The sequence below is a fragment of the Pocillopora verrucosa genome, chromosome 9 (assembly GCF_036669915.1).
Source record: "Pocillopora verrucosa isolate sample1 chromosome 9, ASM3666991v2, whole genome shotgun sequence".
Lineage (NCBI taxonomy): Eukaryota > Metazoa > Cnidaria > Anthozoa > Scleractinia > Pocilloporidae > Pocillopora > Pocillopora verrucosa.
The window spans coordinates 5,902,892-5,919,350 of NC_089320.1; the positions used below are offsets into that span (position 1 = coordinate 5,902,892).

General features: G+C 39.8%; 2 protein-coding genes across 2 annotated transcripts; one reads left to right on the forward strand and one right to left on the reverse strand.

Moving 5' to 3' along the window:
- Positions 1-62: 62 nt before the first annotated feature.
- Positions 63-3,078, reverse strand: LOC131775611 (receptor-transporting protein 3-like). The gene is made up of 4 exons (XM_059091715.2): positions 2,895-3,078; positions 1,899-2,283; positions 1,153-1,280; positions 63-430 (listed from the first exon to the last, which is right to left on the reverse strand). Exons 2-4 carry the CDS (start codon positions 2,230-2,232, stop codon positions 314-316), a joined length of 579 nt encoding a protein of 192 aa, XP_058947698.2. The 5' UTR covers positions 2,233-2,283; positions 2,895-3,078; the 3' UTR covers positions 63-313.
- Positions 3,079-3,689: 611 nt separating this feature from the next.
- LOC131775620 (uncharacterized) lies at positions 3,690-11,395 on the forward strand. The gene is made up of 8 exons (XM_059091729.2): positions 3,690-4,056; positions 5,602-6,056; positions 6,339-6,671; positions 7,132-7,346; positions 7,642-7,836; positions 8,437-8,572; positions 9,085-9,539; positions 10,527-11,395. The coding sequence occupies exons 2-8, from the start codon at positions 5,612-5,614 to the stop codon at positions 10,839-10,841; spliced, it is 2,094 nt and encodes a 697-aa protein (XP_058947712.2). The 5' UTR covers positions 3,690-4,056; positions 5,602-5,611; the 3' UTR covers positions 10,842-11,395.
- Positions 11,396-16,459: the final 5,064 nt, after the last annotated feature.

Consider the following 16,459-nt stretch of genomic DNA (forward strand, 5'->3'; position numbering starts at 1 on the left):
TTACCTTTTCCGTGGAAAAATTACCTAGGAGGTAGGTGGGTCTGACTAAGACCAGTCTTTCTCGAAAAGTTATTGCCAGGCTCGATTTTTACAGTTTTCTCGTGTCCAGTCCTCGATTGTCTTCTGGGGAAGGAGTGCGGGCTCAGTTACCTAACAGCGTGTAGTGATCAAGCCGAAGCTTTTGCGCACCAGATTTCTTTTCTCGCGTCATAAATTTAGGAAGCAGAACACAGCACGGAGGTACAATTCCATAATAACATTTTGAAATGAACTATTTTTAATTGGTGTTTCAATAAATTCAATTTTTAGTGATTCAGCTGTTACATTGCCCCTCTTGGCATGCTTGACAGCGTCTGGAGTCATGTGACTGGCGCATTCTTCCGTGTCTTTTTCTATTGTTGGGGTCTTCTTGTGGAAACTCGTAGAAATCCTGAAAAACGAAGAGAGGATCATTTTTACTACATACAGTACAATTTTATTAAGAGTGACGCAAGCAAAACCGATGCGATCCCAACGGCCCATATCAAATTATTACATTGAGCCACAAGTAAGTAGACTGAAAGAGAGAAAACTGCCTGGTGTAGTCGGTTTGAGTTTTGAGTACGATTAGCTTTGAAGATGGCGTGAGTTTTTTATACCATAAACACAGCGTGGAAACCAAATGCACCGGTGATTTAGTTTCCTTTCTCGATTGAAAAGTGCTCTATTTCATTGATGATCTAAAGAGATGTCCAGTTTTATTCAGAAGGCCGATATAACAGTTAGAACAAGTGATTTGTGTACATACACCACTAACCTTTTTTGAATTTTACTATCACCTTAGTGACAATTTATTGAATGCGTCAAATGAAAACCTGATGTAAATCAGTGTGTAACTTCCTGCTGACTGTTTGAAGAACTGTACAAATTTTACCCAAGGCTTATTCTTAGACACATCACTCTTATAAAAATGGGACGTTTTGTCTGAGCAAAGCAGGGTTTATGGTTCTTTCACGATAACCTGTCTGTAGGCCTGTGAGGCTATGTTCCAGCGGCAGTGTAAGCGTGGTATTTGAATGTGGTATTCATGAGTATGGAATACACAAGGTATCCGAAAAAGTGACTTTTGCTGTTTTAATTTGAAGTAAATACTCTTCTTAGAGTCAAAATTACCTTTCCTATCTTTTTATGAACGTTTTGCAGAACTCTTTTGACCTCGTCCTCGTACCACTGCGGATTGATGAATAACCCATTTTCACACATTTTGCACTGCTGACCGTACAGCCTGAACCTCAAGGAGTCTAAGAAGGAAAAAAAAAGTTCATTTTTTGTCAATAATGCATCGTAAAAAGAATGAATAGATTTACCAAGAGAGAAAGAATTCTCATGCCTAACATATTGTTTCAACAACTGAATCCCAGTTGAGGTCTTCCTTCATAAGTCATCCCTTTATGTTGTAAGGGAAACTAAACACAGATGTTTTTGACAAGCGAATGGCGACCTGAAAGCCTCTACTACTTCCAGCGCACTTTGACATCAACCAATCTACTGCAAAGCGCTTCTTTTAGCCTCTTAAACTAAATAATTTAAACCACGTATCTTTTCTTAAGCCCCTCGTTTCTTAGTTTTTCCTCGTTTTTATCGGATAAAGGGAAAGTACGTTTTATGTGTCTCGCTACCCCTAGAATATTCTGGAGGAAATGGACATTGCCTGAGGTGTCCACCTGAGCAAAATTCTTGAATCAGGATCGGTTAAATCTAGTAATTGATGTAAGAACGGAATTGATCTAAAAAGGACTCAAAGTGGATTAACTCAAAGTGACAGTGTCTGTCAAGAGACTATAAACTCGTGTGTTTGTATGATAGATTCAACGAATTAATCAGCAAAATTTTCTTTCGTTTAAACATAAATTTCTTACATTTGTTTGTCTCCTTCGGTTCATCTTTTTGTCCTTCGTCACTTGTGCATTTTTCTTCTTCCGTCTTCAATTCTTTCTTGTTGTTTTTCTCGTCACTCCTCTTGTACCAAAATATAATCCTTCCCATCATTGACGTCCAGGAGTTTCCGCAATCACAGAGAAACTTGACTTTGGCGCTATCCTTAAATTGTCTCCAATCTCTTAGCATTCCTCTGTCGGTCGGCTCCAGTGTCCACTCGTCCGGTCTGAAAACCTGGAAGATGCGATCAAAGGTTGCATGCCAAAATTCTGACAATTTCAGTTGCGGTGTAACGCCATCACCCCGTGAAGCCATGTTAGACGTTATAGCTGATTTACAAAGCAACGCAGGATTGTCTTCCTTCAACTGAAAAAAAAATTGGAAAATTAAAGACTCTGGTGAAGATTAAAATTTGTTTAAATGAATGGAAATAAAAACTACCTGTCTAGTTTTCTCGTTTTTATTTCAATAGCAATCTGCCCTGTTTTGCACGGCTTTTATAACTGGCTTTACACCAATCTTAACTAGTGTAATCTAGAAAGGTACGGTTTCCTGTTTGATTAATTACACGTAACAGTAAATTTTGTACTTTCGGCTTTTTACCTACGATAGCTAACGGTGCACTTCCGGTCTGCGAGGCTGTATTCTTATGCCTATCTCATCCTTCGTCGGTATTTGTTTTTAAAAGACACCTACATTTATTGCTTAGCCGAGATTAAAAAAGGGAACGTTTCTAATTAAAATCTATTTTGCTGCCCGATGGAAAGCTTCGATCGTAGATGTAAAGTGCGTGTCTTCACATCGCCGTGGTTTTTCTCATTGTATGAATTAATTATTAGGTAATGACAACATCGAACTTGTGTTCAACTCAAATAAATACTTTGACTTTGAAACCTGAGTTAAGAAATTAGCTAAACTAAATATTCACCACCTATCTCTGTGATTCACAGAATTACGGGTCTCGAATTACCTCTTACCTTGCTATTTGAGGTTTCGGTTTATTCCAGTAGAGAGCGTCGATGCCGGAGCTTTCAGATCCAGTCGGCTAGACACAAATTTTCTGGGTTAAATTCAAATTACTTTCACCTGGATTTGCTGTAGACAGTAATGTGCCAAATTTTTTTCCTCTTGTTTTAACGTAGCTGCCACTCTCGATCGCTGAATTATAACTATGATATTTGCTAAGTACGATCGATGATGTTATTTATACGGTCTCGATTTCCGGTTACTAAGAAAAGCTCTGATTCCGGGAAAATACCGCTGGGGTTTCCCTCTTCTCTTCTCCTCTAGAATGTGTGAGGATATCAGCTAGGAGCTGTTTAACTCATCTGATTGGCTAGTGGCTTTTAGGAAGGAGTGCCGTTTTTAAAATGTATAACAACTTGTATTATTTGTTTTGGTGTAGTTTCTACACTAGATCGCTGAATAATAACTATGATATTAGCCAAGAACGATGACGTTATTTATACGAGTTCGATTTCCAATTACTTAGAAAAGCCCTGATTCCGGAAAAACAACGCTGGGGTTTTCCCTGGTCTCTTCTCTATTTGAATGTGTGATGACGGCAGCTGGTAACTGTTAAACGCATGATTGGCTTATAGGAGGGAGTTTCGTTTTGAATATCAACTTGAATTTCCGACAAATAATATGTATTTCTTATAACCAAACTCAATGACGTCCGTCTTTCTTAGAAAGCAACGCACCATTTCCGGTTACTTATTCAAATATGCACATACCACAAATTATATCAGTTTGTTTGGCAAGAAATGGAGAAAATATTCTCCGTTTTCAAAGGAGATAGCATTATTCAGCTAAAATTTACTTCAATTGAGACGTGTTGGAGAGGTCTTCGCTGAGAAGGAGGTCGCAGAAGGTGAAATATCTAAACCCACCCTCCCGACGGATCGAAAGTTACCTCAATTTCATGCAAATTTGTGCGGTCACGTATGGTTTTCTAAGAAAGCAGAGAGCAGTTTCCGGGTAGCTTTCTTATAAGAAGGACTTCGCTCAAACTTCAATTCATTCATTTAAATCAACGTGTTTCCTAGCAGAAAGCTGATAATTTTTTAGACTATTTCGCACGGTCCAACCTTGAAGCAATTTGTACGTGTTCGCGGAGATTTTAACGCGAATCGACAGGTAAGGTTACTAATTGATAAAATCATGGATTACGGTTTCTAGTCACCCATATTGTAAAATACCACAAATAATTTCAACTGCCAGTGTTTATCAGAAGTTAGGCAGTTGATCTATGACGGTTGCAATTAGTGTTTTTGTCTTTCCAGTTCAGCAAGGTTAAAGCAACTCGCCCTTCTCATCTGTGAACCTCTTCGAAGGTTTCGAATTATAACTTTCACTCTGTAAACAAGCACATTTGCCTATACCAGTAGCTTCGGTTCTGACATTTATTTGAGATTTCGTTTCGCAATGATTTGACGATTCTGTTTTGAAGACTTCGAAGAGCATGACGCTTTAGAAGGCAATCGTTCACAGTTGTGCACATTGTTGTATACCTTTAGTTAATTTACGCTCGACTGTAAGCAAATCTAGCTTAAGTTTCAGTCCCGTCGGCGGTTAATTTAACCGGCCGGCATTTTGCACTTACGGTCTGCGCCTGGACATGTACAGTAAAAACGGATTATATTTTCTTTACGTGGATTGATTAAGGAATTGATAAATAGAACGATGCTAACGTTGCCCTTAGTCAGAACTGTCTGAGTTACATGTGTAAGAAAATTATCGGTTTCATATATTCCAAAATAGATTCACCACCTCCTTCAAGTGTAGCGGTGTGCGAAGATTGAATCAGAATAATCATATTTCAATGTTAATTTTAATCCGGTTAATTTTAAACCGGTGAATTTTTGTTAAGAGTTGAAGCGTGTAAACCGGCAGCAAAGGTAAGCTGAGTGACATCATTTGAAATGCGCTGGTGTGATTCCTTGTTCATCGTCTACGGAAAGTTCACAATCAGACACATTTCGTGTATGTCATGGACTAAAGAATATGAATACCCGCGGTTCGGAATTTTTGAACAAATTTTTCTGTTGCTCAATATTACAACTGGTATTTTTTAAAATTGGTTTTCATTGTCGAAAACCAAACCTTAAATGTGAAACTTTGTTTAAGGTAGTCTGGAAATTTTACTATAAGGGTTACCTCATCATTCATTATAATTTCGCTTTTTTGTTCAAACTTTGGTATAAAGTGTTTGGGGATTAATCATTAGTTGTAGACATTGGTTCAGCGCTGTCTGAGCTCTTATCGACAATGATATTCGTCATCACAGCGGTCAAATGTTGCCGACTCATTAGGCGCAGGCGAGTGAACGATTTGTGTCTTACCACAATATTGACGACTATTTCAGTGCGCGACCATTGCGTGACACGTTGACGTGACAAAGACAAATTGGCCAATCAAATTGCGACATTACTGCTAATTGTGGTTAAAAAACATTGACCTGATCCCCCCATAAAGCTCTGTACTATGAATATGTCCCCTCCCTCTTCTATAGCAGTTAATTAGCGGTTAATTTGCTACGGTTTCCCTTTAAATACTCAGCGGCGACACCGATCCCCCTATGAGCCCCCTGAAAAATATGTCACCCCACAAAATATCCCCTTTCCCTCACCCCCCAGGGATAAATACGGACTGACTCCTCCATGGTCTGTTTCATCATTGCAGATAGTAAACCATGTCTGGTGAAGTCACCGAAACACCTGTCGCAAAATATGGCCAAAGTAGTGAATTTGGCGTCGTTCTTGACTTTATTCAAAGAATGATAAGTAACGACACTTTACGCCAAGCCTTCAACATTCCACATCTGGTCATGGTCGGTCGGCAAAACATGGCAAAAACCACTCTGATAAACCGTCTGATCGGGCGATATCTTCTCCCAATGCGCCGCAATGAAACCGCGAACACCTTACAGGCCCGCACTACATATCCCATAATACTCAACCTAAGAAACGGCAAGAGGAGCCTAGTGGAGGTTAAATGCGATATACCGGGTATTGGGGGGGCTGTGGAGAATCCTAAGGATGATACCGTGGAGACATTTCTTAACCAAATCACAGCACATTTACCAAAGGAAGAGGGAACTCCAATTTCGAAAACCCCTGTTAATGTTACTTTGCAAGGTAAGATATATTAATTTAACTAGAATTCAGATTTCACATATCGATCTCATTTAAAGAGATCGATATGTGAATATCGTTGTCGTTTTATCATAGCAGATAGCAGTTCGCATTGAGTGAATGTGAAATAAACGAGAAGTTTTTTAACTGCTTTTTGTTTCCTGCCAGTCTTGAAAATTCCTTCATTCAATTCTATAGAAGTTCTAAGTCCATTCTGAAATTTAAACTTAATATATCTTGCACTGTTCAGATCATTTCGACTTCGTACTCTTTCCTCTTCTCCAGGCCCCGAATTCACGACTCTTACCTTGGTCGACCTTCCTGGCGCTCATTTTGCCAATGACGATCCACGCATGAACCTCGTCACTCAAAATTTAGTTTTGGAATACATCGAGAAAAACACTAACAGCATTATCGTCATAGTATCTGAAGTAGGGGACCCCACAGGTGACAGTGCAATAAACCTTGTCATGCAAAAGGCCCCAGATTTTAGGAGCCGCACAATCTGTGCACTTACCAAGCCAGATAAGTTGAGAGAATCCGATGATATGGGGAAAAGGGTGGCCATGAATGGATCCAGCTTCACACTGGATGATAACCGATTCATTGTACTGCGAGGTAAAATATGATTGTTCAGTTTGTTCCACTTTGAAATGAGTCCATAACTTAGCTTACACCAGTAGTTAGGGACTTGTAAGGTATTAGTTAAAACGTTCTTCTACTGAGGGTCGCAAAAGCATAGCTAAAGTAGTCACATCGCTTCCTGATGACAAGGGAAATATCACAATATCCCCTGCAATAAGAACAAGGGCAAACACGTGTAATAACCTGAAGAGTGGAAAACACAAGAAACCAAGGAGTCACGATTGGTAGTCTGGCACCTGATTGATCGAGGGTGTGTTTTTTGTAACCAATCCAGCTCGAAGGGCAGTGAGACGAAACGAAAGAAATACATGATTTCTTTCTCCGGGAAAACTTGATCTACTGGACAGGAATGTATTTTGTGTGATTCAGGTCTAATTTAATTCGATAAAATTTATGGGCGTTTCTTCAGCTTTTTCTTCAATATAACATTCAGGGAAAGATGGCACAGATCCAAAAGAGAAGGACTGGGACGCTGAAACGACTCGTGTTCAAGAAAAACTATGGTTTGCGCGGCATCCTCAGTACAAGGACATTCAACATGTCTGTGGAATTGATCGACTCATGGACACCATGATCTCTTTACTGGCTGAAAAGATGATCACAGAAATTCCTATTCTGGTGACACAAATGAGGAGGCGAAAAAAAGAGGTTACAAAATCGTTTGTTAGAAGGGATTTTTTGATTACTGCCAGGCTAGCACCATTGGGAGACCACTGGAAATTTTTGCAAAAAGCTGACCGCTCGAGCCTCACCCGGACCAGGACTCACGGTCTTAAGGGAAAATTTTATTGGTTGTCGAAAATAATCCAAATTTTCTCTGTTTTTTTTTTCCTCTGTGTTTAGTGATTGGCATTATCGCTCCTAGATCCGTAACCACCTGATGAATGATAATGTGATAATGATAGTGTCGTGTCTTAGTATCACAACTTTTTGATCCAATAAGGTGGACGATATACTTGAGGAACTAGAGGACAGCGAGGTACCAGAATCGAGCGAAGGCAAGGGTGGAGTGGCCATGAAACTGAAAGAAAATCTAATAAGAGAGTTAAATAAACTTCTTTTCAATAATACTTCTAACACAGCTGGAGGGGAGCGTGTCAGGCAGCTGTTTAATTCATTTCACCAGGAAGTTTTCAGGGTGAGTGTCTTTGGCTTATAGTCTTTAGTGTCTTGTTATAGGTGAGTAGTCATTTATCACAAAGTGATGGGCGAAAATTTTACTTATAGTACGATATATAAGGGAAATTTAACTTATTCTAAATAACGATAATAATAATTATTTTAAAATAAAGCACTTAGAACAATCCTGGCATTCAATTGTTTTTAATTTTAGCTTTCCAAGTTACACTCGTTCGTGAATTATACTTGTAGGTGAAGAAAGAACTACTTAGTCAAACATCTTCTTATACATCACTGAAAGCACGACTTTTACGATCGGCATGAATACAGTACAAAGCACTCAGAAAGACTCCAGCATTCAATTGTTTCTTTTTTCAGCCTTTCCGATCATACTTGCAGGTGTAGTAAGAGCTACTTGAGTCAGACATCTTTGTTAACCACAGGAACAAAGAACAGAGCAAAAAAAAACCTAAATTTTCCCAGAGCTCCAACTATGAATAGAAATTGAATTCATGGTCTAAAACTCTTTCAAAAGGGGAAATTGGGCATGAGATACGCCGAACTAAAGCATTGGCTAAGGGAGTTATTATCACCTTTTTTTGGATAAAATTTGTCACAGGTGGATCCTTTGGAGTTGCGTAATGACGATGAAATACGAAGACAACAAAGAAAATTGGAGGGCGTGGCTGCCCCTCTTGGAGACAGCAGTGAAAACAGTCAGCTGCTGCAGAGGCTTCTGTATGAGAAGTATACAGGTATTAACTAAGAGCTTCTTAAACTTTCTGTAACAAAACATTTGTTTCTGGTTAAGCTAATTTGGAAAATTTCAGGGTAGGAGGCTGAAAAGCTCATAGTAAATATTCCTTTCATAGAGTTATTTTCGTCCCGTTTCTGGATAGTGCAATTTTCAATGAGTGTCGAAAGTGTTCTAAATTTTAAAGTAGACCCCCCCCTCTGGGTACACTATTGGGACTTGAAAAAGTGCCTCATGAATGGAGTTTTCCCTTCAATGAAGATAACACGTTTAAAGGTTATTTAGTGGATGCTCATTTCAGGTTACATTTCGGGGCGCGGAAAAGCTTCCCTTTAATTTAAGTGTACTTTCAATAAACTTTAGAGGAAGAAAAGTCATACCTTGGCCCCTCTCTCAAGGGTATACCTTTGGTTCTGAAATAATGTCCCCTTAATATAGGTGTCATAAAGGTAAGTTCTTAGACTGTTTTTCAATGGAACGATGCAGTCAATCACTTTTCTGTTTTTTCGATAGGAGTACAAGCCAATGGTAAACCAATCACGCTTCTGAGCCCAGTTGATAGGTTGCTACCCCTGTCAGAGAATCTTGTCAGAAATGTCGAGGCAACTTTGCGAGATATCGTCCAAAAGGCTATCGAACAAGCCTTGTCGAAGTTTCCCACACTCAAACAAGCAGTTGAAGCGAAAGTTGTCAGCAAGATTTTTGACAAGAAACGCGAACAGACTACGGAATTCATCCGACAATTCCTTGAAATGCAGAAAAAGAGCACTGATATCGTTTTCGCCCCAATCCCCACACCTCGAGAGATCAGCGTCTGGGAAGGGTTTCCTCTGGTAGATCGTAGTAAGCCTCATCCATGCATGACGTCAAAGACGACAAGTCATATGAAGTACCTTGCGAAAAATCTCTACCCTGAGAAGCTGCTTAAAGAGATAGACGGTTCTGGGTCACACAGTCTCATGTATAAGGTGAGAACTGAGAACGTTTAGGGTAATTTGCATGATGGAAACTGTAACCGAAGTCATGCGTAATTGTGTTCATCATTTTATTTAAAACATCCATACGCCTACGGTACTAAACACGAGTAGGAAAATACATTTTGGAGAACGGAAAGTTACAAATAAACTCACAATAAAGAGAAATATTTACCATAACGGTGCATAGCTTTATTGGCGAAAAACGAAAACGATAACGCTGCTTCTTGAAAAGTGGACGTAAACATTGATCCCTATGAATTAATTTATACACAAAACTTACAAATTACTCGACGTAATTACGTAACATTACGCAACGGTACAAACAGCACCATAAGTACACAAAATAACTGATGAAACGTACCAACACTCGAAGGTAATTAATTCGCACAGAAAACAGCATGGTGAAAAGTTTCGCGATTATAGAAAGCCTCTCGAGCTTAAGTCCAGTTTCTTTAAATAGAGCAAATTTAAATGGCCAATTACTAGTCGCTTGCTTACTTAGACACTTTCTGATCCACTGCTGGTTGTTGTAAGGTAAGATTATGATATAAAAGTTTTTAAACTGACATTGTAGCAGCGTGCTAATGCGTGGGTTGAAGCCTCCTATCAGTTGGGGATGGGTTTGGCAGAATTTTCGATAGATGGTGAAAATTGCCGTCGGTCCTTACTCTGGACGAACAACATTTAAATTTCTTTTATGTGTTCAGTTTAAAGTAACGCTACTTCTTGTAAGCTTTGCGCACAAAATTGGAATATGTGGGTATCCCTTGATCAGAAAATGGCTAAACTGCAGAATACCCTGCTACTCATTTACATGTCACTGAATAAGAATAGCGTCTATTGTGTTATGCCTCGATCTTCAAAGCCTCCCGACACATATAAATGAGGTGGACCAAAGTGGCAGGGTATTCTGCAGTTACTCCAGCAAAATTTTCTATTAGAAAGACACTATAGAAAGTTTTATCGTTCTTTCCCTAGGAACACGAGGAGATAAAGAATGTAAAAAGGAACGTGGTGCGATGCTTCAACGTGCTTAAAATGAATGTGTGTGACACAGTCCCCCGCTGCATCCTGCATTTCTTCGTATCACAGTTAGTGGATGATCTTGACCGCGCTTTGGAGAAAGAAAACTTGGTTGAGTTCTTGGAGGAAAGGAAGGACATCCGGGACAAGCGCATCCTGTGTAGGAAACAGTCCCTCGCTTTAGAGAACGCGCTGCCACATACACAAGACGTCCTGCATAAACTACTGCGCATGAAACAGGGATCTCCCCAAAAGGACCGGAAGATGTAACTGAATAGAATGTTTTCATTACTTAGCCTTTTCAAGAAATAATTATCTAGCTTAGGGTTTCTTTTAATTTTCGTATAAAATTCTGAATATCATGACCATACCCGGTTGCAATAGGTATAATTTAAAAATTCATTTAGTTATAAACATTTTATGTGTATTCTTTGAAGGAGTTAGTTCTGAATTATGCTGAACGTAATAGCGTTAGTCAATTTTCAAAATTTTTTTCATATAAGTACTAGTGAGCTGCACACAGCAACAAATCTTAGTTTACTTTTTAAAATGATTTTTAAAGAAGTATTAAACTCTTCCTTATTAACTCTTTGATTTTTAAACTTAGTAGCGTTTAGAATCAGAGCCAGGTGCTCATTTTTAATTATACTATCTCACGCTCTAAGGGGAACATTTAAAAAGCTCAACATAGCTTCCTGAGATCTTTACCATCATAATATTTGGAAAGTTAGCAGATCTAAATGTAATGCACCAACTGAAAGACAAATGAATTGTCAGTCATTCAAAAGGAAACAATAAAGGCAAGTTTAGCAGTGTGGAGTAAACCATAGTCTCTGTGTGGACTCTTCTCTCCAATAACTGAGAGAGTAGATCATTGGTAGACGTGCTAGTAAACGTTGGGTTTTAGCCACCTATCTACTTTACCAGGTTTTCCGCGAAATTTTAAAACGAGGGAAGCTTTTACCAGCGTCCTCTGTGTTTACGGTGCCTCGTGTGAAGGTCATGTGTCCAAGATCTCCAACTTCTGAGGGTAAATATTGAGTGTCTTAACAGGGGTGGGTGTTTGTTTTATCATAACTTAGGTTCTTGAAATTTAATTCCTGTTTAAACCTTTGGAGACAGGAGATTCCCCACAATAGCCCTATTGAGGACACTACTTTTGTAATTACCGTGGTTAGACGTGATTTTCATTTTATAATTGTTTTCTCAAAACGTCATCTTCCACATACGATAGGGGCGGCAGTTTAGGTGAGTTTTCACATCGAGCACAACTTCGCTCACCTCTGACCACGTTAGCATTCCTCCACCAATTACTTTGTAGAAAGTGCGTTTAAAGAGGCCCACCATGCGCTCCAAACTAGCCGCCCCACCAGGGTGCTCGGCTCAGGTTGAATCTCCATGTGATCTTCTCCGATGCTAGGTAACCTTGCATCTGCTTGTCTTTCTGGATTTCTTTCATCGGTTTTGTCGCTCCCACAAAAGTCCTTTCATTGTCTGAGAGAATCTTCGAAGGTCGTCCTTGTTCAGCGATGAAACGTTTTAGGCTTGGCATGAGGGTAGTGGTTTCTAGATTTGGTAAGACTTCTAGGTACAAGGCTTTCGTTAGACTGCAGGCATAAAGCACCAATCAATTTCTTATGTTGTGAGAGGACCCTTTGTTCTACTTGCTCTTATTTCTCTAGCATTTTTCCCAGTATGAGTTCTTGGCAATAAGTTCGTCGAGCTCATCGTCAGATTTCACGGCCAAACAGCTCCTTTTTAGTTTTCGCCTCTCGGTTGGATTCCTTACTGGGTGCGGTGACAAGGTTTATTGACCATTTCCTAGGGTCACTAAGCCACTCAGTGGTCCACTCCGTCATAGTTGGTTCCCTTTAGATACCAGTCCACCACGGCTGGCAAGATCTGCAGAATTATTTTTAGTTGGTACTTGCCGTCAGCTAACCTCAACATGCTTTCTAATCTTCCGTACTCGGTTAGCCATAAACTGCTCGTAGTCTCCTCCGCCTAATATCCAATGTAAGGTAACGCTGCTGTGGAGCCAACAGTGTAGGGAAGTTACTGGGAAACCTTGAAGCGCGTCTTGCACGTTTCTCAAAAGGTTCACAGCTATGTGAACAGAGATCAGTTCTCGGCGAGGTATAGTTAGTACTTGCTTTGCTAGTCTTTGATTCTTACCGTCCAACCAATGAAACGGCAGTGCATCTCGGTCTTGCTCGCGGATACGCGCTTGGAGAAATGCCTTGCGAATATCGCCAGAGAGGGCCATTGCATGAAACATTCCCCTTAGAAGTACTTTTCAGAGCTGGCTTTGTAGGGGTGGTCCACCTTCTAGGCAGTCGTTTAGGGAGGGAACTAAGTCAAGCTCTTGCTGAGGCATCGTACACAATCCGCATCTTAGCAGTTTCGGCGCTCTCTTTTACGACGGCCTTGTGGGGGATGTAGAATTTTCGTTCAATTGCTGGCATCTCTGCTTCTTCTGTAACTCCTTCCTGTAGCTGTTCTTGAATGATTGCATCATACTTGTCAAGCTTTCCTGTTTTCTTTAGTCGTTGGACTAAACTTCCGAGTCGCTTCAGGCTTCCCGATTTGTTGGAGGGTAATAGAGGATGATCTCTTTTCCAGGGAAGGCCGGTCTCTTACCAGCTTTTAGGGCTGCAGCTCAGCTGTTCGAGGAATTCTCCACACACCACGCTCTGATTCCCATTAGTTTGGTCTTCAAAGTCTAAAGACGTCCATGCGGCAGAGCTCTTCATAACTGGTTGAAGTCGTCCGGGTTAAGAACATGCTGTCAAGGTTTTGCTCCGTCCCGGTCACTTGCACGTTGTAGGTTTCAGTTCGCTTGGTAACAGTGCCCACAATAGTTTTTATTCGGTGCGTGAGAGTGCATGACGGTGCACAATTTTCCTTAAAGCTTCTCCATAGCGGGCTATTTTTTCATTGCTTCCACAACTGCGTTAGTCTCCCTGCGCGTTAGAACAAAAAGTTGAAGCTCGGCATCGAGAGCCTTTAGTTTAGGTTCTATAGTTGGTGCCGTCGGAGATGCCATTAATGTGGGGAATAGGTAAGGAACCCACAATGTCGCTTTTCTCTTCCAGATTTTTCATTCTTTTTTTTTAGATTCTCTCCATTGATTTTAGGTTCTATAAAGGGTCCCGTCGGAGATGCCATTAATGTGGGGAATAGGTAAGGAACCCACACTGTCGCTTTTCTCTTCCCTTTTTTTCATTCTCTTTTTTTAGATTCTCTCGCATGCACAACAAATTATCTCAGACTGACTAAAACTACAATCAACTGCTCCTTTATCGTATGGACACACCTTGATCAAACGTAAGCTGATTGTCTTTAAAAGATCTTTCAGACAAAAGATAAACAAACTCATTCATTAGAGCAGACAGAACGTACGCTTGATTTCCGGCTAGATATTCCACAATTATTACATCAACTTAACTTCAATCAATACTAGTAATGCTGTTTCCGATATTGCCGCAATGAATCGCGAAATCGCGCGCTGGATTTGTAGCCGCCCGGTCATTTTGAGCTTGGATTTTTCGCTTCTCGGATCGGGCGTTCGGAAATGGAGCGTACAACTTTGTCCTTCTCTTGTGTAGTAAACCTAGAAATGAATAACTCGCTAAAATGGCTTCTTTTCAACATAGTAAGCGGTCAGGTGACAAGCGATGCTCTGTAGAAGTAAGGTGAGGTATTGTTATTGAGAATTTGACTGTATTTTTTTAATTCATAGGAGCGGTCGTAAATATTTTCCTTCAAACTCTTATAATTTCGCCATGAATCTTATTTCGCAAGATGATCATTATACAGCTGGAGCTTGGGCCGCCTGTTGTTTGCTTGCTAGGTATATCACAGTGCGTTGCTATGTGGTATCCAAGCAGGTGATGAAGTCCTGCAAAGAGCCTATTCAGTCGTTCACTTAAATCAAGGTGTTTCCCGGCAGGAAATTGACTATTCCGCACGGTTCAACCTTAAAACAGTTTTTACGTGTCCGCGTAAGAAAAGGTAAGGCAACTAACTGATAAGAGTGTTACATAATTGACTATAGTTTCTAGTCGCCCACATTGTAAAATACCACAAATTATTTCAAATGCGAGTGCATATCAGAACTTAGGCAGCTGGTCTTTGACGATTGAAATGAGTGTTTTAGTCTTTCCAGTTAAACCAAGTTAAAGCAATTCGTCGCCCTTCTTAACCATGAATCCTCTTCGAAGGTATCAAATTTCAACATCGATCGGCCTTCCGTGGTTCAGGAGTGCTTATGAAGCTGTTATGGAACCTATATATACTAACAGCGTCTAGTTATTATAGTAGGAGTCCTTTCAGCCGTCGTTCTGCTGAAAATATTACTCGTTGGATTCAACTTTTGCAATGTAAACAAGCACACTTGTTCATAAACAGAAGCTACGGTTCTTACATTTGATTGAGGTTTTTAAATGAAAGAGGTCGTGAATCTATTTCGGAAAGACGAAACCGATAATTTTCTTTAACAATGAACTCACTTCAATCTGAGGGTAACCTATCTAATTGCAAAATGCGCGGATTAAATTTACCACGAAGGGAACCAAAATTTAAACATAACTCAGTTGAATCTGAGGGCAGCTTTATCATCGTTTTAATTATTAATTCCTTAATTAATCCGCGTAAAGGAAACATAATCTTTTTTACAGTATATATGCAGGCGCAGACGCAATTCCAAAATGCGCCAACTAAAATTTATCGCGAGGGAACTAAATCTTAAGCTAGATTTACCTATCGTTGAGCGAAAATTTACTAAAGGTATATAACAATGTGCACAACTGTGAAGAATTGTCTCTTCAAGCGTCATGTTCTCCGAAGTCTTCATAATTAAATTATCAAACCTTTGCGAAATTAAATCTTAAACAGATGTCAGAGCCGTAGCTTCTGTTTATGAACAAATGACCTTGTTTGCATTGCGAAAATTGAATCATACGGGTAATATTTTCAGCAGAACGACGGCTGAAAGATTCTATTATAATGGCCAGACAATATTAGTATACAAAGACTCTATAGCTATAACAGCTTGACAAGCACTTCTGAAAGACCGATCGATGTTGAAGTTTAATACCTTCAATACCTTCCGTCGGACCGCCTCTAGAGAGACTGCGTCTTAATTCACAGTTTTGCCCATTGTTATATACCATTAGTAAATTTTCGCCCAACTATACGCAAATCTAGCCTAAGATTTAGTTATCCTTGCGGTAAATCAAAAGGTCCAGAAAATGGCAAGCAAAAGTTCAACCAAACAAGACGAAGAAGCTCTTACGCATCTTTCGTGCTCTCCAAACTTCCCGCGTGCTTCATATCTCGATGAACGCACGCTGACATATGAACCAATTGTTAATTGTCGAAGAATCAAACGTGTACGACTGACCTTTCTTCCTATTCGCTAACACAATGACAGTTCTGACAGTTGACTTTGAAATGGTTTCTGGGGCGCACACTCACTATAAAAACAAGCAATATTATTTCTGTTTTCTTTTTTTCGCGATTCGTGCGATATCGGTTTTCTGGCGCAATTTAACGCGAAATTCACGCGTCAGGTAGTGAGTTTTCCTGAACACATTTTTTGTATGTCATGAACTAAAAATACGGAAGCTCGCAAGTCGGATTTTTTTAACAAATTTTTCTGTTGCTCGATAGCACAATTTATTTACATTGGTTTTCGTTGTCGAAAACCAAACCTTAAATCTGTGACTTTATTAAAGGTAGTCTGGAAATTTTACCACAAGGGTTGCCTAATAATACATTATAATATCCGTCGTCACAGTGGTCAAACTGTTGTGGACTCACAAGGCGCAGCCGAGTGAACGATTTGTTTTTTTTACCTCGGCATCAACGTCAAACAAAACGATTCT

Bases quoted from the DNA above. Each gene is read 5' to 3' on its own strand.
- LOC131775611 (XM_059091715.2), bottom strand. From the start codon at position 2,232: ATGGCTTCACGGGGTGATGGCGTTACACCGCAACTGAAATTGTCAGAA. The intron at 1,281-1,898 runs GTAAGAAATTTA...TTTCCTTCTTAG, and splicing joins ACCGAAGGAGACAAACAAAT to ACTCCTTGAGGTTCAGGCTG. The intron at 431-1,152 runs GTAATTTTGACT...TTCGTTTTTCAG, and splicing joins TTCATAAAAAGATAGGAAAG to GATTTCTACGAGTTTCCACA.
- LOC131775620 (XM_059091729.2), top strand. From the start codon at position 5,612: ATGTCTGGTGAAGTCACCGAAACACCTGTCGCAAAATATGGCCAAAGT. The intron at 6,672-7,131 runs GTAAAATATGAT...TATAACATTCAG, and splicing joins CCGATTCATTGTACTGCGAG to GGAAAGATGGCACAGATCCA. The intron at 8,573-9,084 runs GTATTAACTAAG...TTTTTTCGATAG, and splicing joins TCTGTATGAGAAGTATACAG to GAGTACAAGCCAATGGTAAA.